The 27952-nt window shown below is 39.2% G+C and overlaps 1 protein-coding gene and 1 long non-coding RNA gene across 2 annotated transcripts; one reads left to right on the top strand and one right to left on the bottom strand.

Moving 5' to 3' along the window:
• Nucleotides 1-416: 416 nt before the first annotated feature.
• On the top strand, nt 417-4733 carry LOC121996668 (flavanone 3-dioxygenase 2-like). Its single transcript, XM_042550709.1, has 4 exons — nt 417-1397; nt 1474-1721; nt 3117-3441; nt 4261-4733. The coding sequence occupies exons 1-4, from the start codon at nt 1209-1211 to the stop codon at nt 4501-4503; spliced, it is 1005 nt and encodes a 334-aa protein (XP_042406643.1). The 5' UTR covers nt 417-1208; the 3' UTR covers nt 4504-4733.
• Nucleotides 3114-27704, bottom strand: LOC121996669. The gene is made up of 2 exons (XR_006116133.1): nt 27630-27704; nt 3114-3480 (listed from the first exon to the last, which is right to left on the bottom strand). It is a non-coding gene; the product is annotated as an uncharacterized LOC121996669 (long non-coding RNA).
• Between the last annotated feature and the right edge of the window lie 248 nt (nt 27705-27952).

The raw sequence follows: 27952 nt of genomic DNA, 5'->3' as shown, positions 1-27952 counted from the left end.
TTGAAAAATCCATATATTCTGGAAGAATGGACTAATCAAGCTTAAAAATAAACATTTCTCATTTTGATATATAAAATAGAATGATTATTACTTTATTTGGTGCTGGGAAAAAAAAAATTATTCAACTCCTCTAATCTGCACAAATTGTTGAATTCTAGCAATACCTAATGTTTGCTACATCTAACGTGTTGGAACTCATTTGGTTCAGTCTACATTCTACATATTCAACTTTATTTATCTATTTAACAGTCAAATTAAACCCACAAGTTACGGCAGCATTCTGAGATCCTTTTTCAATGGGTTGCTTAGCTAGCCTCAATGGATCTTCCTTGGCCCCTCACGACCTCAAGCGGTGCATATTAACTGGCCCGACAACGGAGGGTGAAATGACTATCTTTCCCCGAAAGCAGTCACGGAAATGAGCACCAAACCTGCTATTTAACCATCAACCCTGTTCTCTAGATTCTGTTGATTAGTCCCCAGGAGCTGGATCAGTTGGTAAGTTGGTGGTATGTTTGCAACATGGAGCGACGGTTCGAGTGTCGCCAGTTGCAATGTGGGATATTATCCCCGTTTACTGGCTTAAAGCCTCGAACAACCATCAACTTGCCAACCCAGCATTCACCCTAATTTACCTTCCTCCTACAATACCATGGGACAGGCGTAGGGGGCCGCTGGACAGCGGAACCCGCCTTTTTACAGCTTGCAGCATAGATTCTGTTGATTAGCTTATTTGTCGACTTAGTGAATAATGAGCAGTCTCTTTATTCACTAAGTCGGCAAATAAGCTAATCAACTGAATCGTGAGCAATATCTGGAAATATAGAAAACAAAGGATGACGATACACTCCAGAAAACAACTATAAATAACTCCATGGAACTTGTGAAATAGTCGACTCGGGTGAGATGCATCCAAGATTACGGCAGCATGGATGAGCACAGCGATTATGTCAGGCTGGTGACACCGCAAACAAATTAGTCAGAAATATAAATAATTAGTATAACCATGTTAACCAAATGTTTTCCTACCATTTTTGGGTGAATTTGCAGGTCTAGATCCTAACCTTCTTGTACTAAAAAATTGAAGGGGAGGCTGACATGCCCCTCCACTCCTCCCCTGGCAAGCCCTATATATGTTTCAGTTCGCTATGCATTCACTGTGCCGCCAACCGGGGTTGAATAAGGAGAGGGGCTCCAGCTAAATTACTATGGCAGCTGCGCTCCTCTCCAACGTCACAGACCACGCCTCCCTCCCCAGCAGCTACGTCCGGCCAGAGTCCCAAAGGCCGTGCCTAGAAGAAGTAATCACCAATGCTAACATACCTACAATTGACCTCACCTCCTTCGACGTTGTAGCCCAAGTTGCCCAAGCCTGCTCTTCCTACGGCTTCTTCCAGGTTCTCCCTCTTCCTCTATCTATCTATATAAAAGAAACACTTATCATCAGAGGCTTCTCTATTCCCTGATTAATAGGTGGTGAATCATGGAGTAGAGGTGGAGTTGATACAGGAGATGATGGAGGTGGCTTTGGAGTTCTTCCGGCTGCCGGCGGAGGAGAAGGCGAAGCATTACTCCGATGACCCTGCAAAGAAGATGCGGCTGTCGACGAGCTTCAACATAAAGAAGGAGACAGTGCGAAATTGGCGAGATTACCTCCGCCTCCATTGTTATCCACTTGATGAGTTTGTGCCCACTTGGCCTTCCAATCCGCCTACGTTCAAGTAAGCTTCATTGACTACTATTTAGCTGCAATCATGGTTTGCAAAATCGCGATCCAGATTGTAGGATCGTACGATCCTACGATCCGGAAACCCAAAATCGATCCAGGATCGTGCAAAATCGCTCTTTGCAGTAAGATCGCAACAGGATCGGTAGGATCAGAACAGAATCAGTAGGATCGAAACAGGATCGGAGCAGAATCGGAACAGAATCGGTGGAAGCTTTGAGAGGTCATAACTTTTGACTTGGATTGAACAACGAGGCCTATAATATATCAAATCAAAACTCATTCAGAGATTTTTAATAAATTTCAAAATTTATCCTTAACCATCCTATTTCAAACCCAAAAAATATCATTTAAATCCTTTTCGGATGTTTAGAAGATTTTATCTTTTTTTATTATCTTTTTTCATCTTATTAGGGTTTTAAATTATTTAAACATATGTTTAATTATTTTTGAATTAGTTTTTTATCAATAATATTCTATCATTTTTTTTCCCCAAAATAATGAGTTTTTGGATGTCTATTATCTAGTATTGTGTGGCATCAACCAGTGTTTAAAAGATTATTTCCAACGTTCATATTTGAATCAAAGGATTCAATAGCTTCTGTTATATACGTTAGGTGCTTTGTTAGCTTTGTTAGCTTTTAAATTAAATTATTTTATAAACCAAGGAAATATTTTTAACATTTAATGTGTTATTATTATTGTGTTAATAGAAATTTTATATTCTTTCATTTTATGATATGAAAATATAAATATTATTACTATGTGAGAATGATAGTTGAATTACAATTTAATTTAAATTTGTACATGTAATGTAATTTGAGGTGTTGAGTGTAAATGGTTGCATATATATACAAAATTAGTTATTTATTTATATGTAAATGAGTTTTTTATGTATTTTTTCTAATTATTAATCATGTATGATAAGATTTTAAGGATTTTTGGTGGGATCGTACGATTCTACAATCCGATCCTGACCGATCCGATCATGACCCTAAATCGATTCTGCGTAGGATCACGATTCTACAAACTATGGCTGCAATTGATTATTTCCACCTTAATTAGCCCAGAGTTTGAGAGGCGCTCGACAAACAGCAAAAACTAGCTGAAAATAAAATAAAATAAAATAATTATCTGATCATATTCTTATTTGTCACAGAATCTTATGAGATTGATAACCATTTGCTGCTTCCTTCATGTTCCTTATTGCACTGCCAATTAACAGTGACCATCGTGCACTTCGGTGCTCTGTTGATTGGCGTTATCTTTTGACAGCAATGATATAGCAAAATATTAGCTATCTTTCATGAGCATTGACTCTTGTTTGTAGTCATCTAAAGCCTTGCTGGTGAACTTGCATCATATATATATATTTGAATTGACGTTGCAGGGAAGTGGTGAGCACTTACTGTAGTGAAGTCCGCCAACTGGGGATGAGGCTCCTCCGAGCAATATCTTTGAGCCTGGAGCTGGAGGAGGATTACTTGGTGAAGGTGCTGGGGGAACAAGAGCAGCACATGGCGATCAACCACTACCCCAAGTGCCCAGAACCGGAGCTGACTTATGGCTTGCAAGCCCACACAGATCCTAATGCCCTTACCATCCTTCTCCCGGACCCAACTGTGGCTGGCTTGCAAGTTCTCAAGGATGGCCAATGGATCGCTGTCAATCCCCAGCCTAATGCATTGGTCATCAACATTGGAGACCAACTGCAGGTAATCTCTCCTATATATATTTAACAAATCCATTCTCACCTGTCCATCAACAGGATAAATTATACAATATATACAGCAAGGAATCAAACAAGGTACTAATTAACTCATTAAACAAGTAAAAGATGTCATTTTGTGCACTTATTTTGTGGCCAAATTGCAACTAGCCTGATGACATATTGTTTTTTCCTAGAGTATCGTTATAATCTAGTCAGCAAACATGACTTTTCTTCTCTGAACTCAGCTTGGTCATCACTTGAGCATTATTTTCTATTGGATCTGTGTTTAGTTTTAAATAAATTACATGGCTAGAAATGACTTGCCTCCTGCTATTGTAAACTTAGCTAAAAATTAAGAGGCTCCTTATTTTTATTATCATCAAAAGAATAATTATTTTTAAAACATATTAAAAGGACATTCCATTCTATTTTTCATCTCAAAAATATTATTATTTCAGAATCATCATAGCACTTATGATCAAAGCTACTACAACTTATAGTAGAATTACTCTAACTTAATCAAAATTATTATACACAGACTAATATTATATCAAAACACTCTTTTACTTATAGTAGAATCAACTTATAGTCGACATCAATTGTTCTCTTCCTGTAATAAAGTCTTAAAGGGATTAAGAATATAGTTTCCCTTTCCCTTTCATATTAGCCGTCAACATAGACAAAACATAGAAATCTGAGTGACCGATAGACTAGGGAACTCGTCGGCAAGAGAGATGTCAACAATCCTTTGGAGAGAATTTTCTTCTAAAGATTTTTTTTCACTCTTTGTGACCTCATATTTATCCAAATTGGACTAGTGCAGGCATTGAGCAATGGGAGATACAAGAGCGTACAGCATCGAGCTGTAGTTAACAAGGATAAGGGTAGGACATCAGTGGCGTCTTTCCTGTGCCCTTGCAACAACGCAATAATCAGCCCACCGGAGAAGCTGATCACGGATGGATCTCCAGCCATGTACCGGAGCTACACCTACGATGAGTATTACAAGAAATTCTGGAGCAAGAACTTGGATGATGTGCATTGTTTGGAGCTCTTTAAAAGCTAATTATCTAACAATGTAAAAGTATCAATGCCCCTACTGATTTTCCTTGAAATGGTGGGATAGTGCCCCGCCAACTAAGTCGTAACTACGTATTTTTGTTCTAGAATAAAAATGCAAGCCCCACAGTTGGACGCACGCGCTTGATTATGATAAAAATGTAATGAAGTTCTCAACCATAGTCTATGTGAAAGGATGTGCCGTTGTACCATTTGATCTACACTAACGATACTAGATAGTTGCAAGAAACACATTGGATGAGCCCCCAAGGCGTAGAGTAGACGATGAGCGTATGATATTTCTACAGCAAGGGTCGAATCTTGCAGAAACTCACGACCTAGAATTCACCCAACTATGCACCTCCTACCTGAATTTACCTCCCTCCATACCCGTGGAAACGGCTCTAGGGGAGCTGAGAAGGCGGATCCAGCTTTTTTTAAGAAACACATTAGATAATGGTGTTGGTGCAAGGTACACCAGAATCAAACATGAGTTTTGATATTGTCAAAGGTTCAAAGTTAAATCTTATTTTGATATGATGAATTGACTAAGTGTGCAGGATGTTTACTCAACTAGGAAAGTCCTAGTCGCGACTAGGCAAGGAAGTCTTAACAGATTGTGAAAGTCCGGCAAGAAAGTCCAGGTGGATCGAGGACCTGATACCTGGCAGTTGGATTTGATAGGTTTAGAGGACCTGATATCAAGAGAAAGCCTTGGTGAGCCGATCTAATGCTAAAATGAAGTCCAAATAAACCTGGAGGACCCGATATTTGGTAGGTTGAGGTAAGCAACTAGTGTGGACCGACGGGGAGGTTGAGGTAACGTATTTTGGTATACACAATGGTAGATTCAGATCACAATGAAGAAGTTTCAGGGATCAATCAATCGATCAAAGTGAGCAGTCGATCGAACAATAAATACAATTAATGACGTGAAGATCAAATCTCGACAAAGAAGAAAGGGCGAGCGTTCAATCAACTAATAGGGAGATCGGCTGACCGAACTGATCAGTCGACCGAACAAGACTTATAAAAGGACAGCTCGAGGTATGAGCAGAATAACTTTACTGATCCACCCTCTGCGCGTGCTATTGCTGCTCAGCTACGCTTCAACTTTGTGTGCAAACTACAACACCGAAAAGTCTTCGACGATCTACCTCTTCTATTCTTTTGTTGGTATATTTATATTTAGTTTGCATCATTGTTATTATAAGAAGATAGTAACGTGTTACTATTGTTGTTCCTATTTGTGCGAATTACCTCTTTTCCGAAGGTTTTAGAAACAAAAATTTTAGTGGATTATCCAACGGTGCGATAAAGGTCGCGGGTCTTAAAGTAGGAGTCGAGATAAACTTTGAACCAAGTAAATAATTGTCTCATGTGTATTGCTTTTATTATTCCACTACTTACTCTGATTCAATTTTACAATAAAAAAAAAAGAATTTTAACTAACGATATTCAACCCCTCCCCCCTCCCTTTATCATACTTCCGATCCTTAAATTGGTATTAGATCAAGACTGCTTTGAAAAGGCTTAACCATCTTTCTAGCATTTTCTTTAATCTTTTCTTTAAAATAATTTACAAGCAAAATTTTTTCTTATGCCTTTTTTTCAATTTTTCGTTTATTTTTTTCTCGATTAAATTATTTTCCCACACTACTAATCCAAACAAAGTCTTGATACAGTTTTTTTTTTTTTTTTGCAAGAATTAAAAATGACTCAACAAGAAGGTTTGAGTATCTCTCACCCACCTCTCTTCAACGGCACAAATTTTCTACCTTTGGAAGAGACGGATGGAGCAATTTCTAAAGATGGAGATCAACTTATGGATCATCATAAAACGAAGTTTTACACTACCAGTCAACAATTTTGGAGAACCTCTAGAAATGAAAAAGTGGACCTCCGACATTAAAAGCAAGGCTCAAGACGATGCTACGACCACATACACTCTCTGGTCTGGATTGGCGGATGAAGAACTCTATCGGGTCGGAACCATCGAAAGCTCCAAGGACTTATGGATAGACCCGACCCCGGGCTGGGTCTGGCCCGGACCCGGCCCAGATCTGGCCCGGACCCGGGTCTGGCCAGTAACCGAGTCAACGGGTTGGTTGTCCATTGACCCGGTTCACCGAGTCGAACCGGAACTGGCAAGTTGTCGGGCCGGTTCCGATTCCGTTGGTGCAAAACCGGCGGACCATCGGTTCGGCCCGCCGGTTCAACATTTGTTTTTTTTTTTTGTTTTTTACCGGCTTGAACCGCTGATTAACCGACGGTTCATAGCCGTTGGAATCGCCAGTTAATCGGCAGTTCATAGCCATTGAAACCAACAGTTCGTAGCCGTTGGGAATTGAGTATTTTTTTTCAACGGTTAGGAGCATTTGACCATTTTTTTATCAATGGCTATGATTTATTGTCCGTTACTATCAAAACTCTATAAATAGAGAGCTTATTTCATCATTTTCACACACATCTTCTCTACTCTTAATCTCAATTTCGTATACTCTACACGATTTCGTTTCCAATTTTCAATTACAATGGAAGGAAGCCACGAAGGTACGTCATCTCAAGCTCAGAAGGGAAAGGAAATAATGAATCCGCAGGAGGAGGACCCCAACATTCAATTCACCGATGATGAGATCGAGCATATTCTAAATCCGACACCCGAAACACAAGGAAGTACCGATGCAATTACTTCTAAGGTTCGAGAACTTCCTCCTCTAAAGTCTTCTATTTTCGCTAAACATTTTGAGAATGTCACTCTTCTGTCGGGAGAAATGCGTGCAAAATGTAAGCACTGCAATGCTTCCTACAAATTCCAAGTCGACGACGGCTATGGGTCGTTGAAACGACATATAGAAACGAAACACCCGACGGAATTTGAACTTGACCGTTCTCAAACACAATTATCAAGATTTTCTTCAACTAGCGGTAGTACCAATTCCAATTTATTTTTATATCCGGATAATAAATTAAGAGAATCGTTAGCTAAATTTGTTTCCGTAGAACATCTTTCTTTTAGGTTTGGATCTAAATGCACATTTGAAGATTTTTGTAAAGAATATCTTAATTCATGTGTTAAACGTGTTCCTAGAACTACACTTATTCGTACAATTAAAAAATTAGTAAAACAAGGGAAAAAAATTTAATTGATGAATTTAGTAAATTAAATAATAAAGTTTCTTTATGTTCCGATATTTAGAGTGATCATTGGCAAACACATTCGTATATGGGTGTGACCTGCCATTGGATCAATAACTCTTGGAACCTCCAAAAAAGATTGTTAGCTTATAGAGTTTTTTGATGATCACATAATACTCATAACATCGCACAATTATTATGTTTAATTTTAGAAAAATATAATTTAACTCATAAAATATTTTCAATATCATTAGATAATACTAGTTCCAATACCACTTGTATAGATGATCTAAAATTTATTTGTCAACCTATTATTGGCGATTTATTTTTTCATATTCGTTGTGTATACCATGTTTTAAATTTATGTGTTCAAGATGGTTTAAAAATTTTAGAAAGTTATATTAAACCAATTAGAATTGCAATTTCTAATTTATGGTCCCATCCATCTATAAAGAAAGAATGGGGTTGGTTTTGTAAAACTAATAGAATGAAATATAAAAAATTTCCACGTGATGTACCAACACATTGGAATTCAACATACCAATTATTACACGATTCATTTGAATATAAAGAATTATTAAGTTCATTTTTTGCACAAAATACTAATATATATTTATTTTTACAACAATAGAATATTTGTAGTAGTATTTGTGAAATTTTAAAAGTATTTAATGATGCAACTGAACAACTTTTCGGTGTTTATTAAAATTTTTCTAATATAGTATTAGTTTTAAATGAACATATTAATAATGAATCTTTATCTCCTTGCATCTTAGCTATGAAAACTAAATGGAAAAAATATTTTTATTTTATTTCTGAAATTTATTTAATTGCATTTGCTTTAAATCTTAGATTTAAATTAAAAGTTTTACAAGAAATGTTAACTTTATATTACGACGTTTTAATTCCAATTAAAGATTCTTCTTCTCCTGATCCAGTTAATATTATATATAATGTTAAAATTTATTTATATGATATTTATAATCAATATTATGCAAAATATGGAACACAAATTAATATTTCTGAAATACAACAAACTACTAGTAATAATTTAAAATTTACAAAAGCACAACTTTTATTAAAAGAACGGACAAAACGTCCACGAGGATCCTCAAGTTTCACACAGAAACTTGAGAATTATTTTACGACTTCTTTTGATTTTAATGAAGCAGATAGCGAAAATTTTGATATCTTAAAGTGGTGGTCACAGAAGGCTCAAAGCTTTCCCGTCCTCTCCGTGATCGGCAAAAAAATTTTAGCTTGTCCAGTGTCAACTATTGCTTTGGAGCAAACGTTCAGTCGGCGGCAATATATTAGATGAACGACGATAAACTTTGTCTCCCAACTCATTGGAAGCCTAAGCATTACTGGACGATTGGACCAGAGTGGAGAAAAGAATCCAAGGAATGCAACTTTCAGATGACGAAGTTGAAAATTTTGATACTGAAGGAACGAATACGACAGGAACGGGAAATGGAACTGAGTGAAAATGTAAAAGAATAAAAATGTAAAAGAACTACGTGGGCTTTGATTCCCCTAAGGGGATATGTAGGCAACTTAAATAAGTGCAAGTCCTTTTTCCAATAAATTTTAATTTGTAATTTGTAATATTTAATTTTTTATTTTTTATTTTTAATTTATAATTTTTTTAATATAATAATCTTGAACCGTGACGAACTGTGAACCAGCGGTTCCGAACTGTGAACCAACAGTTCCGAATCGTTAACCGTAACTGTCTTGGGCGGTTAAGGTTAAGGGTCGACCTGTCTGGAACCGTCGAACCGACGGTTCGGAACCGTCGAAGCGGCGGTTCGGAACCGTCGAAGCGGCGGTTCGGAACCGTCGAAGCGGCGGTTCGGAACCGTCGAAGCGGCGGTTCTGAACCGTCGAAGCGGCGGTTCTGAATCGTCGAAGCGGCGGTTCTGAACCGTCGAATCATCGATTCCGAACCGTGGTCAGGTCTACTTATGGAATAAGTTGGTAGAAATTCACAAGGAAACCCACGCTTCAACGGTAACAAAAAGCAATGAAAGTTCAAATAAATTATCTAACAAAGTACAAGACAACAAATCGTATTCGGAGGAGACTGACACGGAGGAACCAAAGCAAAGAAGCTTCATAGCACTAACGATAAAAGAACAAATAGATGAACCCGAGTCCAAGCATGAGTCAAAGTCCGGGCACGAGTTTGAAACTGAGCATGAGTCCGAGTCCAAGTAATCTGAGAGAAGTCACATATCCGTATTAGAAAAACCACAAGAGGTAACTTTACTTTCTGAAAATCAAATGCGTAAAATCATAAAATATTTCTTTAAGAAATTGACTACATCTGAGGATCAAATTAACTTGCTACTTAAGGAAGTTGAACACTTTAAGGAGCAAGTTAACTTGAATCCATCAACCAACTGTGTTCAAGAGGGAACTTCAACTCAAGTTGCAAAACTCGAGGAAAAAAATTCCACCTTGAAAGGTCAGATTGAGGGACTCAAGAAAATGTTAGAAAAGTTCAACTTGGGTTCCAAGAATCTAAATATGATCCTTGCGTCCCAACGATGTACAACAGACCTGGACTTAGATACAAAGCAGACACGACGAATAAGTCATATTTATCTTTGATTAGTCAAAATAATCCAACTTCAAGCATGGGTTCCCAAAGCAATGTTTACTTAACTTGACTGGACCAAACCGCTATTGGATTCCCAAAGTCAGATTCATCTCTTAGATATATCATATCTAAGCTATGATTCAAGGGGAACATATATAAAAATTGTTCATCCTACTTGATTGATTAATATGCATGCTTAGATTTAGATTTATTTTTGTTTAACTTAAAACAGTTAGCTAAAAAGATTTAACAAACTCTAATAACATAGTATCGGAATGAATTAAGATAATAGTACGTCAAAGAAATTTTGTTGAAGGCATGTCTAGGCTGAATCATGTGTTCTACCTAGTGTACTAGACCTAATCGATCTGGCAAAAATTATCCCAGTTAAACATAAATTAGTTAAATCAAAATCTAATATTAAGTTCTTTGGATTGGTAGTTTTTGAAAACTTATCTCAGATATGGTTATTCTAATGATGTTCGTGTGACTCACCACAATCTAGAAGCTTACCTTATAAACTCCTTGATGAATCTAAAAATAAGTTTGAATCTAACCTAGATAAAACAGCCTTTTTCAAAAATTCTTAAAGAATTCAAATAATAATCAACTTTAATTAAAATATGTAAATGTAAACTAAATTATAACTTTAACAAATTAAAATTTCAGACTTGAATAATAACTATTAATTTTTAAAATTAATCAAATTAATCGAAATTTAACCTTAAAATAAATAATCCTTAATTCTTTAACCTAATCAAAACTAATTATTCAAATGAGTTGACTTAATCAAGAACTTTAAATAATTAAATAAAGTTGAACCCTTCTAAATTAATTAAATTAATTTTAACTAACCCTAAATTTTTAACTAATTAATTTTAAAATTTAACTTAATACGCATGATTAATTCTTAATGAATTTCAATTTGAAATCTTAACTTAAATTAACTAATAAAGTACTTTAACCCTAATTAATCTGAAAATAATTATAATGAATAAAAAACAACTAAACTAACATAATTAATCCTTAATTAATCAAATTATTTAAATCTAAAATCAACCATAAAAATTAATACTAATTATCTAACCAATTAATCTTAACTAATTAAACAAAATAATTAATGCAGATAATAACCCTCAAATAATTAAACATATGTGCCCAGTGATTTCCATTAATCCCTCAAATATCCTCCATAATAGGAGATATTTGAGAGGGGGGAATATTTGGAGAAATATTCCCTCTAAATATCCCCCATTGGAGATGGCCTTAGAATTTCCAATTTTTCACCTCTTAAAAATTGCTCAAAATTGTTTTGAAATAGGTTTCAAAATTGTTTTGAAATAGGTTTCAAAATTAATTTTAAATATTTTCATTCAAAATTTTAAAACTTTCAAACTTACTTCCAAAATTATTTTACATAGTCAAAATAACTTTCAACTTTCAAGATTGTTTTGAAATTATAATTTTCAAAATCATTTTTCAAAATTGTTTTAAACTTACATACTTTTGAAACGTATTCATAAAATTTTTAAATCAAACTCATACAAAATGGCTTTAAACACAAGTTTTCAAGCTTAATATATTTTCAAACTAATAAGTTTTCAAGCTACTTATAATATTCAAGCTTATAATTTTTTTTTAAGAATTATTTTCAAAACTTTACTATTGGAGTTTTTAAAATTTGCAATGACCACTGTTTTTATTTATGTCAATGGTGCAGAGAAAGTAAATTAAAGAGAGTTATTGAACTCAAGAGGAGAGTTAAAAAAAATATTTGTTTACTTAACTCTGTATATTTTAAACTTAACTGTGAACCATCATTGTCAAACATCAAAAAAAGAGATTGTTGATGAAGGGTTCACCAAAATCAAACCTGAGTTTTGATGTTGTCAAACGTTTAAGTCTTGTTGTAATCTGATGAATTGACTAAGTATACAGAATGTTTACTCAACCGGGAAAATCATAATCGCAACTAGACGGGGAAGTCTTAGCAGATCGTGGAAGCCAAGCAGGAAAGTCTAGTTAGATCGAGGACCTGACACCTAACAGTTGGACTCGATAGTCTGGAGGACCTGATATTGAGGGGAAGCCTTGGTGAGCCGATCCGATGCTAGGACAAAGTCCAAACAGGTCTAGAAGATCTAATGTTTGACAAATAGATTGAAATAAGCAACTAAAGTGGAACGACGGGGAGGTTGTATCTCAGGAAGGAACAAACCCTAGGTCATTGATCCAACTGAAGAAACCAGGAGGTTTCCAAGTTGAGATCAAGGCAGGTTTACTATCTACTCTTACTCATGCATCATATGGTAACTTTGTGTTGCAGGAATATTTTTTACTGTGGAACTAACCTGTTTTGCATATTCCGAAGGATCGATTGATCGAACAGGAAGGTTCAATCGACCGAACCTAGCTGATGAGGTAGGGTTCAAATTGCGCAGAGCAAAGATGGAATTCAGGTGGATCGATCGACGGAACCTAGGGATCAGTCGATCAAACCTATTTTAGTATACAGTAACAAATTTGGATCGCAATGAAGAAGGAAGTTTCAAGGATCGCTGGACCGATCGAACAATAAATGCAATCAATGACACGAAGATCAGATCTCGACAAAAAAGGAAAGGCACACGCTCAATTGACCAATAGGGAGATTGGTCGATCGAACTGATCAGTCGACCGAATTCTTTTTTGGTCGACCGAACATGGCTTATAAAAGAACAGCTTGAGGTCCGAGCCAGAATAACTTTACTGATCCACCCTTAGCTCGTCATTTGTGCTACTGCTGCTCAACTATGCTTCAACTTTGCGTGCAAGCTATGACACCGAAAACTCTTACTATCTACATCTTTTATTCTTTTGTTGGTATATTTATATTTTAGCTTACATCATTATTATTATAAGAACATAATAGTGTTACTATAGTTCTTCCTCATTGTGTGAATTACCTCCTTTCCAAAGGTTTCGGAAAGTGAAATTTTAATGGATTACCCAACGGTACGATCAAGGATCACGGGTTTTAGATTAGGACTCGACATAAGCTCTAAACCAAATAAATAATTATATCTCGTGTATTATTTTTATTATGTCGCTACTTACTCTGATTCAGTTTGACAATAAAGAAAAGATTTTTAACGAGTGATATTCACCCTCTTCCTATCGCTATTCTGATCCTTCAAATGGTGATGAGAGAAACTATTCATTCGGATTAGAAATAGGTTAGAATCCAATCTCACTTGTCTGAATGTAAGGATCAAAGTTTGAATGTTTGATCTTTAAGTAGAAAAAAAAACTTTTCCTATCACAAACGAAATTTAATTAACATTACCAAACTGAAATTTTTTGGATTTTAGAGTCAACATTCAAATTGATTAGTGATACGGCGTATAAGGGGTGATCCCAAGGATAGTTTAGGGCCAAAAGTCAAAATGACTAGCAATCAAGAGGAGGCGACAATCAGGGCCAAAAACCCGGGCGGCTCTAGTACGGGCGAGGATTCCAGGGCTTAGCCCCTCCTATCCCATGGACACGGCTCCCGCTTTATTCCTGGTCAGGTCCTGTGCCGAACAATATTCCAGGGCTTCACCCCTAGCTGTCCCATGGGCACGACTCCTACTTTATTCCTGGTCAGGTCCGGTGTCGACCAGTATTTCAGGGCTTCTCCCCTAGCATCTGACGGGCATAGCTCTCATTCTATTCCTGGTCAGGTCCTACGCCAGCCAGGATTCCAAGACTTAGCCCCTCACATCTTCGGGGAATGACTCCCTGTCTATTCCTGGCCAGCACCTAACCGGTCGAGTCCACATGGCTTAGGCCCTCTTGGATATGGTTCCCCTTCCACTACTGGTCGATTAAATCTAGTCAAGTCCTAAACTCTCATCTTAGTGCAAGTTGTAAGAGAGCAAGGCTCTCACGTCCAACGACCAGTCAATCGAGTCTCAAACTCTCGTCCTAGTGCGAGTTATAAGTGAGCAGGGCTCTTGCGTCCAACAACCAGTCGATCGAGTTCCAGACTTTCATCCCAGTGCGCGTTATAAGTGAGCAGAGCTCTCGCATCCAACAACCATCCGATCGAATCCTAGATTCTCGCCTCAGCGCGAGTTATAAGTGTGCATGGATCATACGCCCAACGACCAGCCGGTCGCATCCCTCTCGTCTTGGTACGAGTTATAAGTATGCAAGACTCACGCACCGCCCAAATTCTCACCCCCAACCTGCGCTAGGTCGGTCCTAGTACCAGATCCTTGGCCCCGAGCTCTTTTGCACCAGGTCCGAGGTGGCTTTATCCTTCATTGTGATCTCTGCTCGACATTTAGACTCAATAGCTTATAAAACTTCAAGCTTCTTTGTTTGCCCGATGGAGATCTGAAGCCTGTATAGCTTCCCCCAAGGTTTTCTCCTTTTCAGCACTTAGTTTCATTAAAGTATCTGCCTCTAGCTGTAGCCGGCGTATCTTCAGAATTGCATTGGAGGGATGAAATTCCATCTCAACTATATAACCCTTCAGAATTTTGTTTTGACAATACATATCCATCGCTAGCTGGCTTAGGCTCAGCCCGGAAGCAAAGAACTAATAAAAGGAAGGGTTAGAATTACACTAACTCAATTGGCTGAAATAGAAGAATTAGGGGCTTCAGCAGAGGCATCCTACGAGAATACAACCACCTGATTGGGAATTGAGCTGGTGTTTATTTATTCCATCGAGTCTATCTAGGCATCCACCATTAACTGCTTTAATTCAACTATTCCCGACTGAGGTAGGGGGTCGACAGGTATCCCTTGCTGAGAAGGCATGTCAACACAAGAGAAGAAGCAACGAGGCACAGTAGGCCTAGAAGTCAACACGCCGGGGGTAGGCCTGGCTAGAGGAGGACACACGGAGGACAAGGGGGTAGCAGGGCCAGTTGGTTGAGGTGGCCCCTCTGGAATAGGTCGTGTTGTCTCTATCGGGGCTTTCCCTCGAACGACAGTTGAAGGTGTAGATGCTCGCTTGGTCCTAGTTTGCCCAACAACCGGGTGACCGATCTCAACCTGAGTTGTTTCAAGGACTGAAGGGGCGGGCGGGCGCCTCTCCTCGGGCCAATCCGAAACTGGGGCAGCCGCAATAAGTGATCGAGGTCTTTTACGACTCAAAGTCAGCAGAACATTCAAATCAGACGACTCCGAAGTAGTTGAAGTATGAGGGCGGACGGGCGGTGGAGCCTGTGAAGCTCTCGGAGCAACATGGCAGAATAGCAGACGGGCAAAGGAGTCTGCAGAGCTCTCAGAGAAGAATGGACGGGCGGTGGAGCCTGTGGAGCTCTTGGAGCAAAATGATGGACGGGCGGTGGAGACTGTAGAGCTCTCGGAGCGGAATAACGGTTGTGCGGACCTTTAGGAACTGCCTGGGTGGGAGGATGGACGGACAACGAGCCTCGCTGCTCAACCAGAATAGTCCACCCCCTCTGATTTATTCCTATATTACTCATCTGAAGAGGCCCAAACACCGAGGCCTTGGAGAGAGCATCCGCTACAAAAGAAAAGGTGTGGGTAGGAAAAAAACAAGAAGGGCACACTAAAAACAAAGTTTCTTATCGAGGGAAGGTGGTATTTCTACTGAGAGGGAGCTTAGACCAAACATGCACAAAATTCCCTCCCAGAGCAGCTCATAAATATAAAATCAGACCTGCTAAATGCTCTGAAGATTTGGTGAATGACCACTCAATGCGGAAGTTGCCTAACTCTGCCGCAAGCGGATAGAGTGATTGGCGTTTTGCTGGCCAAGCCATAGGAGAGGGAAAGTGAAGGAAAAAATACTTAGTTTTCCAATCTCTCCCCTGAAGAAGCATCCTGTCAAAAAGGTTTGTCCTAGGGTGAAGTTGAAAATGGAAAATGTCATGAGTGTAACATTGTGAAACGAAAAAGCAATGAAACAAGAGTAGGGTCAAAGGAATTTCATAGAGGCGGAATAAGATAATGACCCCGCACAGGATGCGGATAGAATTAGGGACGAATTGACAAAGGGGAATGTGAAAATACTAATTAACGTCGGAGAAGAAAGTAGGGAGGGGAAAACGAAGACCCGCTAGGATTTAATCCTTAAAGAAAGTCATATAACCAACAGAAGGTCTGAGAGGACGATCATGTTCAGTGGGCATGATCACATGATGGATTTAGGGTACTTCATAGGTAAAACGGAGATCATCTAAGTCTACCTCGAAAAATACGAAACAAGCTGACTGTACCACAATGCGGAGACATCCATTGCAGATTCTAAGAGAAAGTCGATTCAAAAGGAAGAACCTCGAGAAAAGGGGAAGGATGAAAAGAGAATAAGGGTGAACAAAAATGAGGAGGTAGTCGCAGGGGCTAAAGGAAGAATATGAAGAGTCGTGATGAAAATGAAGAATAGGCATGTGGGATAAGTCGTTAGGTCAACGCCTCGAAAGGGGAGTCAGTCACCAGGGTCGTTGGATGAATCGCACGAGCGTATCAAAAGATGGGTTGATCACCAAGATCGTCAGATCGGGGCTAGGTGGATCGTCATCCGTACGGAATGTCGCACGTCAGTTGTCTTGTCTAAAAAAAACAAGTCAGACATACATGTGGCGGCATTGGAAAGGATACATTTATGGCATCGACAAGAGAGAGAATAATAAGGCACATCGTCCTAGCGTCTTTTCTTGCATTTATGGCACCTGCAATCTGACAAGTTCGACCATTTCTAGCTTATCAACATTCAACAAATAGCAACCTTTCGTCAGTCCCCTCAACTATGGGCAAGTGGGTCCTTGTGAGGGCAAGATGCTTCGGCTAAATTGCCCGGCTATAGCCATCCATCTTCCTAGCCGAGCGAGGTTTTCCAACAGGCAATCTCGATCGGGATTATAGCAAGAGCACCCTGCACACAAAATCTCATTAGCCGGTCGATCAGCCGTCGATCGGCTATTCACGGGATCTAAAGCAAGTACTCACTAACCGACCGACTATACATCAACCAGTTATGGTTCGAGCTGACTAACATGGGGATAGGCAGTGCAACTTATTTCCCGATAAGTAATAACAATTCAAGGTCCTATGCTCGAATTGCCCATTGTCGCGCTTTGAGAAGGCATTTGAGTCAACATCACTAGCAAGGAAAGGCCATGTATCCCTACCTAACCAGTATATAGGTGGGCGGGGTCTTGGCACCCTCCCACGCGTATAGGTCGAAGTTAGCGAGTGCGAAACAGATGGCCTCTAGATACAAAGGGCGAGTGGAAGCAATAGTCAAATGGAAAGCAGTTAACTATAGGCCTAGGAAAGTCTACACCAATCAGGATTCTCAATACAGGACTCCAACTACTTGAAGACAAGGAAAGCTTCATTCAAGAGCTCATTCAGAAGCTTCGTGCTGTCCAGAAAATCATCAAGAAGTTCAAACGCCAACAGTCCAGCCTCCTGCAATTGTGTAATGGCACCTTCGGCGTCATAACAAAGCATCTAGTTGATAATATTGCCGACTAGTGAGCCAAAGTCAGAAGGAGTAAGGTAGGCTGCCTTCCATGTTTCAAAGCGGTTATCCTCCCCTGCCCTGTAGTTGACCAACTCATCCTGAGACTTGACTAACTCGGATCTCACCCTTGCCAACTCCAACTTAGAAGTTGCCGCCTCTGATTTGACAGTTGTCACCTCTAACTTGGCAGCCTCTAACTCAGAGCATAGTGATTCTAGGACAGTCCTCTGAGTTTCCATCTACTGCTACTGATCAAATACCAGCAGAGTGCTAGCCGCCAACTCAGTATCTTTAGTGGCCAAAGTCGTTAGGGAAGAAGCATGGGAGGTCTCCAGCTCCTTCAAATTGCCAGAAAGGTCCCAGGCTTCAAGGATTTTTGCGTCAAGGTCGGCTACCACTTGGACCCGTCTCGCACTTTCTGACCAAAGCCTATTATCACTAATCTTCAGAGCAGCATCCAGTTTCCACGTCTTCCCTGCTTAGCACAGGCCAACTCCCGAGCTTCCTGCACCCTCTTCTCCATTTCACTTAACAGGTCGGGCTTGCGTTTGAGTCTCCTGAGACGACGTCAAGTCAAAAACTTAACCTGTAACCCTGGAAGACTTCGGCTCCATGAATTGTTCTCGTAGGGCTTCGTTTTCTCGTTATAGCCCTGCAACAGCTTGGAATACGCTTATCCCAGTCACTCATGCCTGTAGAAGGGCGTGATTAGCAACATTCTATATACAAGGGTAGAGTGACCAAAACTTATCGCAATTAGCAGTTGGGAAAACCTATCTGCTAAATCCAGCCAATGGGCAGTCTGAAACTGGTTGGGAGGCATCACCTGGATGGACGACACATGGAAGGCAGATGTAAACAAGAAAACGGCTTTTTGGTGGACAAGACGAGGAGGAAAGAACATCCACAGGCGGGAAGATCAGTAAAATAGAAGGCCCTGGAGGCTTAGAGGAGTCGGGCAAGCCGCTCGCCCTTGAAGCCATTTCCCCTTGCAGCTGGCTAGGGGAAGGAGGACGTGAAGCGACGTGCCCGAGAGAGGTCGGGGTATGCACCTATGCTGGAGTAGATCCCCGAGCAAGCAGACGGGTCGAAGATGGACACTCAGGGGATCACTGGACTGAGAGAGTAATATGACGCCTTTTGAGTTGGAGTCGCAAGGGCCACTCAGGACCCACGACAGGAGTCTCTTCAGGAATAGCAAGGGGCAAAATCATATAAATAAGTCCAAACATTCAATCAAGCATGATAATTAGGTCCAAACACAACAATCCACACAAGATCAAATAGATACAAAACAGGACAAAATCATAAAAATAAGAAATTGACAAATCCACAAGAGTTTTACATCAAATCATCCTTACAATTACTCCCTTCATCCTAGAACAAGAAATCTACTCCATAAAATAAGGAAAGAAATCCCAAGAAAAAAAGATTACAAGCATTCTTAATCCCCTCAAATCCAAGAAAAGAGAGAAAGAAAACTTATATACAAAGAAGAACGTCTTCGGATCCAATCCTTGCTTTCCCAGAGTCGATTCAGTGAAGCTCCGCCCTTAGATCGTCGGAAATCCCTCCAAGAATGGCTAGGAACGTCCCAAATCTTGTTTCCCCCCAAAAGGGAAAAATCCCTTTGAAATGGTGAAAGAAACCCTTATATAGAGGGGGCAAATTGGGCGCCACACAACCCCATGACCTGGCCATGTGTGGGACACGGCCTAGACAACTCCCCTTGCTGCCCAGGTGACACGGCCGTGTGATGCTCACACGACCATGACATGCTTTGCCACTGCTCCCTTGTACGGTCGTGTAGATCTACACGGCCTGGACTACTTCTGCCTCTGAAAACCTGGCACGGTCGTGTGGTGTACACGGCCAGAGCCCTCTTGCTTACTAGAAACCCTGCACAGCCGTGTGGTGTAAACCCTAAAACCTGGCACGGTCGTGTGGTGTACACGGCCAGAGCCCTCTTGCTTACTAGAAACCCTGCACAGCCGTGTGGTGTACACGGCCAGGGCTTCCCTGGTCTCTGGAAATCTTACATGGTTGTGTGGTGTACACAGCCTGGCTCTATTTAGCTTCAAATCTTGGCACGACCGTGTGAGGTTCACACGGCCAAGCCATCTTCCTTTCCTGCTACAGCTACACGGCCAAGATCTCCACACGGCCTGGGCAACTTCCCATAGCTGGGTCATGTGAGGTTCAGGAATGATACATTCCTCTTTTGTTTCGCTTGCAGATTTGGCCTTTGAACATAAAACCTTCACCAAATTCGACTCTGTGTATAGAAAATGTACAAAAACACATCTCCGAACAAAAAGAGTAAATATGCTAAAAGGAAAGCTGGAAGTACGAAAATACGTAGACGAAGCATGTGCAAAATATGTGAATGTGCATCAAAACATGTTAAACAAAGGTATATAATCTACGCACATCAGGGATGTGGCGATTACTCATAAAATGGCATTTATGAGGGAAGGGGCAATCACATCATTGCACTAATACGCTATCGCCGACATCCTACCTTGCATTTAAAGGAGCTTACCACCATTTGAAAAGTGCTCATTTAAAAAAAAAAAATGAGTTATCATCAACATCAAGAAGGCATTAGAATGATTGCCCGATTGAGTGGCAGGACCGTCGTAGAACTCGAGTCTAGTCAGTCTTGTAGGATCGTTGAGCTAGAGGTGATGAATAACGCTCGTGGCTTTCATATTCATATAAAACGTTCGAGTTAAGACACAACGGAATAAGAAAGAAAGAAAAGAAAGAAGGTAACAAAGCAATCACGAACACCAAGAGTTACTTGATTCAGAGCCTATGGCGACTCCTACTCCAAGACCTGCACGTGAGAATGCTTTCGTTAGATAATTCCAAGGTTCTAAAATTCGCTAGGCGGTAGTCGGGCGGCAGACCAGTGCCTAGCGCCTAGGCGGGGACTAGGCGCCACTAGGCGGATTCCTCGGTATCCCTTATTTCATGTGGACTGTGGACAATGTCATATGCAACTCTAAATGTTGTCTTAAACAATTTCATAGCAATGAAGATCTAACTATGTATGCTGAAATAAATACATACTTTCCAATACCAAAAAATGAAAAATTATAAAAGAAAACTAATAGTTTTGTGCAAAGAAAATATACTAGGCTTAGTAAATATGAGTAAAAGAAACAGTTAAACAATAGAACATGCAGTAAGTTATCATACTCATATAGTAAACAATAGAACATTGGAAAATAGTATCAATAGTTCAATTCAAGATTACAATGCATTGTGAACTAGTAACCACTAAGCAAAAAATAATTGTTAAATAACATAAATCATGTCTTAACAAAATGAGTTCAAAATTACACAACTAATAATATCTCATAGACTCATATTTATTCTGCTTCTTCTTCTTCATAATTTTCAATAACTTGTTCTTCATCGGACATAAACTCAATATCATTATTGTGATCCTCGTCTTCTTCTTCTGATTCAAAATCATCTTCATGAAGTTCTCTCACTCTAGAGCTTCTTCGGGGTTGTAGATTTTCATCTGCTCCACTTGCTTCATTAACCATTTGCCAAGTGAGCCCGGAACTTAGTTCAACTTCATCATCTTCACCACCATCCACAATCCAACCTTGTGCATTTGAAGCATCTTTTGCAAGAAGGACATCAACATTTCTTTCTTTTTCTCTTTCTTGTTTGTTCAACAATCTAACATTAAATTGGACAAATACTAGATTGTTCAACCTGTTGGCATCCAACCTATTTCTTTTCTTTGTGTGAATCTAAAAAAAAACAGAGAAAGTAAATATTATAGTTAGTACCTGAATATAGAGTATAGACGTTAAAAATTATAACTAATTTAATTAAAGAGTAGGTTGAAAGTTTAAAGCTTACTCCTTCAAATGTACTCCAATTTCTTTCGCACTCAGATGAACTTATAGTTAATGAAAGTATCCTCAATACCACCCTTAGCAAGTTAGGTGTGTGAGCACCGTATGTACTCCTCCATGCACATGGATCAAATGTATCATCATTTTTTTCACATATTTTTACTGCCAATGTTTTTCCAAATAACCCAGTCTTATTTCTATATTTTGGAAATTCCTTGTTAATAATTATATCTTGTAGATCTAACTCATTGGCATGCAAAATTTCCATGCATTCAAAAATCCCCATCGCGACCTTCTCATAAAAAGCAATAGAACTATCTTTGTAGTAAAAATAAGGATTCAACAAAAATGCAGTGGTATGCAATAATGTATCAAGTCTATCCTTCATTTTTGACTCAATAATGACTATGATAGGCTGATAATTTGATTCCACGTTATTCAGAGCTACCTTGATATCTTCTTTAGCTTGAAGAAGCTCCCCATATAGAAACTCCATCGATGGTTTTCTATCTCCATCTACCAATCGAAGAACTCTTACCAAAGGAGCAAATATTTTCAAACAAAGTGTCACACCATTCAAAAAAATCATGCTCATCACTGTAGAGTAAGTCAATTTTCCTTTATTTGTTTTTGACCATTTACATTTCTCCCACATATCACTTGTAAACATGGCCCTTAAACTAGCTTTTTTTTCAATCAAACTTTGCAATGTGAGAAAATTTGATGCAAACCTGGTAACTCCTGGTCGGACTATGTTTCTCTTCTTCATGAAATTTCTCATCAATGATAAAGTCTTATGATGAGCATAGATGAAAATGGTAAAAGCCTTGGATTGCTCAATCACCTTTTTATATCATGGAAGTTTGCCAATACTTTCAAGCATGAGATTAATAGTGTGAATTGCACATGAACTCCAAAAGATCCCGAGTCGTTTTTCTCTCATCAATTTAGCTGCAGCCATATTGTTGGTGGCATTGTCTGTAACAATCTGAACAATATTATGAGATCCTACTTGTTCAACACACTTGTCAACATACTCAAAAATAAGTTCAGCTGTATGCGCCTCCTCTAAAGACTCCTTAGACTCTAAAAATGTAATACCTTACTTGCAATTAACACACAAATTTAAGATGCTTCTTCTTTTTCTATCACTCCATGCATCTGTCATGATCGAGCATCCATTCTTTGCTCATTCTTCTTCATGTTTCTTCAGCAATTGTTTTGTTCTTTCAACTTCGGCTTTCAATAGTGGCTCCCTAAGTTGATATTGAGTTGGAGGCTTGAATCCTAGTCCAAATTGACCCACTGCCTCCATTTGTTGCTTGAAGCTATCATTATCGACAGCATTGAATGAGATTCCGTTTTCATAAACCCATCTCCCAACATATTGTTGAACTTGTTGAGTTCTCTTTTTGAAAAGAGCCTCATTTATATTTTTTTGGCGAAGCACTTTACTTCCAATGGAGCCTGCATTTTCTGGAACAATTGCCGATGCATATCTATCCATGGGGTCAAGTGGAAGAGGTTTTTTAACTCCATCCATCCCTTCAATTTCAAGACCTTCTTCTTCATCTAGGGAAATAGTCACCTCTGCTCTACAACTTTGTTCTTCCATTATTTTGTTCTTTCTGTTCCTCCCTTCTAAAATAACCTGTTTGCACTTATTTTTGTCTTCTTGAGATGCTTTTCGACAACCCGATACATTTCCAGGTATATTTTCAATGTGCTCATTTATCCTATACACTCCTCCTGACATTGCTTTTCCACATAACTTACATTTAATTTTGTCGAGGTTCTTAGGATCAATCAATATCCCAAACTCTCATCCGATGTCATTTGATTTTCTTCTAAGAATTCCGGATTCGGGTTGAGTGACAGATGTTGTCGAAGATGTATTGCTTGCCATTGATAACAGATAATCTGAAGGAAAAACAATTATATATAACAAGACATAATATGATAATAAAATTTAAGTATACCATACAAATATACAATACAAAATAATGAAAATATGAAATATAACATTAAGTCATTAACAAGTCTGAGAATATTCTTTTATATATCTTAATCTAATTAATAAAATTTATTAGATATTTGTTTAAATAAATTTAATTTTAAATATACTTTTTATATTATTAAATCTGCTATATACTTATATATAAATTAATCATATTTATTAGAATTTTTAAAATTTTAATTTAATTTTCATATTTTTAAAACTAATTTATATAAATTAAGCATATTTATTAGAATTTTTAAAATTTTAATTTAATTTTCATATTTTTAAAACTAATTTATATAAATTAAGAATATTTATTAGAATTTTTAAAATTTTAATATAATTTTAATAATTAATATTTATAAATCCGATTAATATACATTTATAATATATAAAATTTATAAACATAATTTATATAAATTAATAATACTTATTAAAAATTTTAAAATTTTAATATAATTTTAATATGTATAAATCCGATTAATATAAATTTATAATATATAAAATTTATAATTTATAAATAATTAAATATGATTTATTAATTTTTTAATATGTATTATATGTTTTTTAATTTTAAATATTTTTATATTTTTAAATCTGATAAAGTGATAAATGATAATATTTATTATAAATTTTTAAATATGTTAATATATAAATTAATATTTAACATTATTTATTTAAAAAAATAAATAAATTATTTATATATTTAAATATGATTATATAAATTAGTAATGGTTATTAGAATTTTATATATTTAAATTTATTTTATAAAAATTAATAATATTTATTATAAAAAGGATAAATTTTAAATATATTTAATTGGGATCTTAATTTTATTAGGGTTTATGAACTCAATCTTATTATGAAAAATTGAAAATTATCCCCGTTAGGAGTAAGGATTTGTTTTAATTTATTAAATCTAAAAAAAATTAAAAAAATTAAAAAAAACGCTAAAAACGTGTCTATGTCGCGAGTCTCGCGACTCGCGGGACGGCGTCGACGCCACGGGCCGCCACCGGCGGCTCGCGGGAGGGCTCCGGCGATGCCGGAAGCTTCACCGGACGAGTCCGATGCGTCCGGCGAAGTCCGGCGTTGCTTCCAGCAGCGTCGGTAGCATCGCGTGGAAAGCTTTTGGCACAGCCAGAAGCATTGTGACTCTACCGACGTTGCTCGAAGCAACGTCGGACTTCGCCGGACGCGTACGGCGCGTCCGGCGAAACTTCCGGCAGCGTCTGACACCTGTGATGCGTCCGGTGTTGTCGCGACGAAGATTTGAGAAACAAAAAAAGTGCGATGAAACAAAAATGAACAGAAACAAAAACTTACCGAAAGCAACGCGATCAGGGAGCGATCAGGGAAGACGAACAGTCGACGAAGAGTCGGGGCGATGAAACAAACGAACGCTTGACAAATACCTAAAAATCGGGTTTAACATGCCTTAAAAAGCTTAGCCCGCCGAGCCCGCCGAACCCGCCGAAGCCCGCGGAGGACCGCCTAGGCGGCCCAGCCGACAAGGGCTTCCACCTCGCTGGTTTTCGGCGCGGCATCCTGCCGCACAGCGCCTAGGCGGCCGCCTAGGGCGCAATTTCGAACACTGGATAATTCACTATCAATTCCGAATAAGTATGGAATTATAATATTAAGACAACTGTAAAATGAAAATACCGACAACTACAAATCTGAAGATTCTTGTTCTTGGTCGTCGAAGCAGCGTTTGAGCATCGAGGAGGTGTTTTCTGAGTAGTGCGCAAGAGCAGAAGTCGTTCTGAATGTTGTTTTCGCCCAGACCGCTTGCCGCCCGCCCTGGGCGAGGCTGGTCCGAACGCCCGAACCAGCTTCGGGCATCCGGACTGTTTATTTCAGCCTCGCTTTTTTTGCAATTAGTCGAGCAATAAACAATATATATCATATAAATTTGACAATCTCTAACTGTCCGATTCTAACTTTGAGTTTCGTTGAAACTCTAGGTCGAACCGACACTTACTGTTCCCTCTTCGGGAGAATACGTCTTCATCTACTCCTCTCAGGAGAGTTTACCTTTTGTCAGATCGGTCTTCCACGACCGTCTGGAATTTTGCTCAGCGCCTGACACTTTAGGTCTTCATGCTGAACGTCCACTACACGACCTGTGCATATTTCCACCTGGTCCGCGACCACCAAGATTTTCACATAGAGTCTCCGACTCTAGGATTTCGCCCCAAGTGCTCGACCCGCCAAGACTTCGTCTTGCCTAATCGCAGCTAGGACTTTCCACCAACTAGGGTTACCTTCACCTAGGACCTAGAGTTACCTCCCCCTAGGACCTAAGGTTACCTCCCCCTAGGATTTTCCACCTGCCTAGAATCCACTAGAACTTTGCCAAAGAATACTTAGGACTTTCCTGCAAGCTCATTCAACCTTGTTAGACAACAAATAACCTTAACTTTGGACTTTTTGTCATAATCAAAACTTAGGTTCAATCGTCCGGTGCTCCCTGCATCAACAAGTCTGTCATAAGTCTCCTTCAACTAGACTTGAAGAGGAGGCTTGTGATACGACGTATAAGGGGTGGCCCCAAGTAAAGTTTAGGGACAGGAGTCAAGATGACCTGACGGTCAAGAGTCAAGAGGAGGTGGAGAGATTCTAAGGCTTAGCCCCTCCTGTCTCATGGACACAGCTCCCACTTTATTCGTGGTCAGGTCCTGTGTCAGCCAATATTCCAAGGCTTCGCCCCTAGTTGTCCCATGGGCATGGCCCCCACTTTATTCCTGGTCAGGTCCTGTGCCAACCAGTATTCAAGGGTTTCACCTCTAGCATCTCACGAGCATGGCTCCCACTCTATTCTTGGTCGGGTCTTGCACCGACCAAGATTCCCGGGCTTAGTCCCTCACGTCTCCGAGACGACTCTCAATCTATTCCTGGCCAGCACCTAGCCGGTCGAGTCCACATAGCTTAGGCCTCCTTGGATATGGTTCCCCTTCCACTACTGGTCGGTTAAATCAGGTTAGGTCCAGACTCTCATCCCAGTGCAATTTATAAGTGAACAGGACTGTCGCATTCAACGACAAACCGATCGGGTCCCAAACTCTCGCTCCAATGCGAATTATAAACGAGCAGGGCTCTCACGTCCAACGACCATCCGATCGGGTCCCAGATTCTTGCCACAACGCGAGTTATAAATGTGTATGGCTCACACACCCAACGACCAGCCAGTACGATCTCAAACTCTCACCCCGATGTGAGTTATAAGTGTACAGAACTCACGCGCCCCCAAAATTCTCGCCCCCCCCTAGCAGGACTCTCGCATCCAACGACCCACCAGTCGGCTCCCAGACTCTCGCCCCAATACGAGTTATAAACAAGTAGGGCTATCACGTCCAATGACCATTCGGTCGGATCTCAGATTCTCGCCACAACACGAGTTATAAGTGTGTATGGCTCACACGCCCAACAACCAACCGGTTAGGTCCCAAACTCTCATCCCAGTGTGAATTATAAGTGTGCAGGGCTGACGCGCCCCTCAAATACTGTAGAGATGGAAATATTCATGGGTTTTAGAAAACATTGATCGATTGGAGCATTGCATCTGCTTGCTCATGGGAGATTGGGGGAAAAAGTCAAATCAAATTCAAGGAGCAAAATGCTGATCCTCCTTACTGGATAAAAAGGATAAAGAGAAAAGATTATAGACAAGTTTCCTCGCAAGGCTAGTCCTGATGATTTCAGGACTAGTATAATCCATCATACTAAACCCTAAACTCATCACAGAATAAGACAAAAGCCATCGATCCCACCCAGGTCAGAATAAGCGATGGGAGCCACTGCCCAAAGATCTTGCAGAAATTGGATACAACACTATTTCTTACAGTTTCTAGTGATTGGTTTATTGTGTTCATATCCAGTATCAAGAGTGAAATCAGAATCGGTGGATTCAATCTCACTACTCCATGGATTCCATTGAAAGAGCATGAATAGAGCAAAACATCAGGGTAAAACAAATCTCCAAAATGATAAATAAGAAATAAAGTACGAAAGAGATCAACTGGGGTAGAACACATACCAAGTTGCGCCGCCGACTCTTTCATCGTCTCGTGAAGGGTTGGTTTTGGAGTAGCGAAGAAGCCGAGGCTTGCAGAGCAAGAAAAGTGCCCCAGCGATGTATTTATATAGTCGCGGTTCCTTTAGGTAAGATGATGAGGTGGCAGTAATACTAAACAAAGTGTGGCAAATTAATTTTAATAACTTACGTTGTATAACATTTTGGATGCTTAATTAAATAAATTTCCTATTATCTTATAGAATTTCATATTAGCATAAATAACATTATATATTTATATTTATCTCTCTGTGGCACTGCAAGTTTGAGAAGACAAGCAAAAAATG

This window comes from Zingiber officinale, chromosome 6A, assembly GCF_018446385.1.
Source record: "Zingiber officinale cultivar Zhangliang chromosome 6A, Zo_v1.1, whole genome shotgun sequence".
NCBI classification, from domain to species: domain Eukaryota; kingdom Viridiplantae; phylum Streptophyta; class Magnoliopsida; order Zingiberales; family Zingiberaceae; genus Zingiber; species Zingiber officinale.
The sequence above is the reverse complement of the archived record's forward strand: the minus strand, read 5'-3'. Positions and strand labels throughout refer to the sequence as shown.

Bases quoted from the DNA above. Each gene is read 5' to 3' on its own strand.
- LOC121996668 (XM_042550709.1), top strand. From the start codon at position 1,209: ATGGCAGCTGCGCTCCTCTCCAACGTCACAGACCACGCCTCCCTCCCC. The intron at 1,398-1,473 runs GTTCTCCCTCTT...CCTGATTAATAG, and splicing joins CTTCCTACGGCTTCTTCCAG to GTGGTGAATCATGGAGTAGA. The intron at 1,722-3,116 runs GTAAGCTTCATT...TTGACGTTGCAG, and splicing joins TCCAATCCGCCTACGTTCAA to GGAAGTGGTGAGCACTTACT.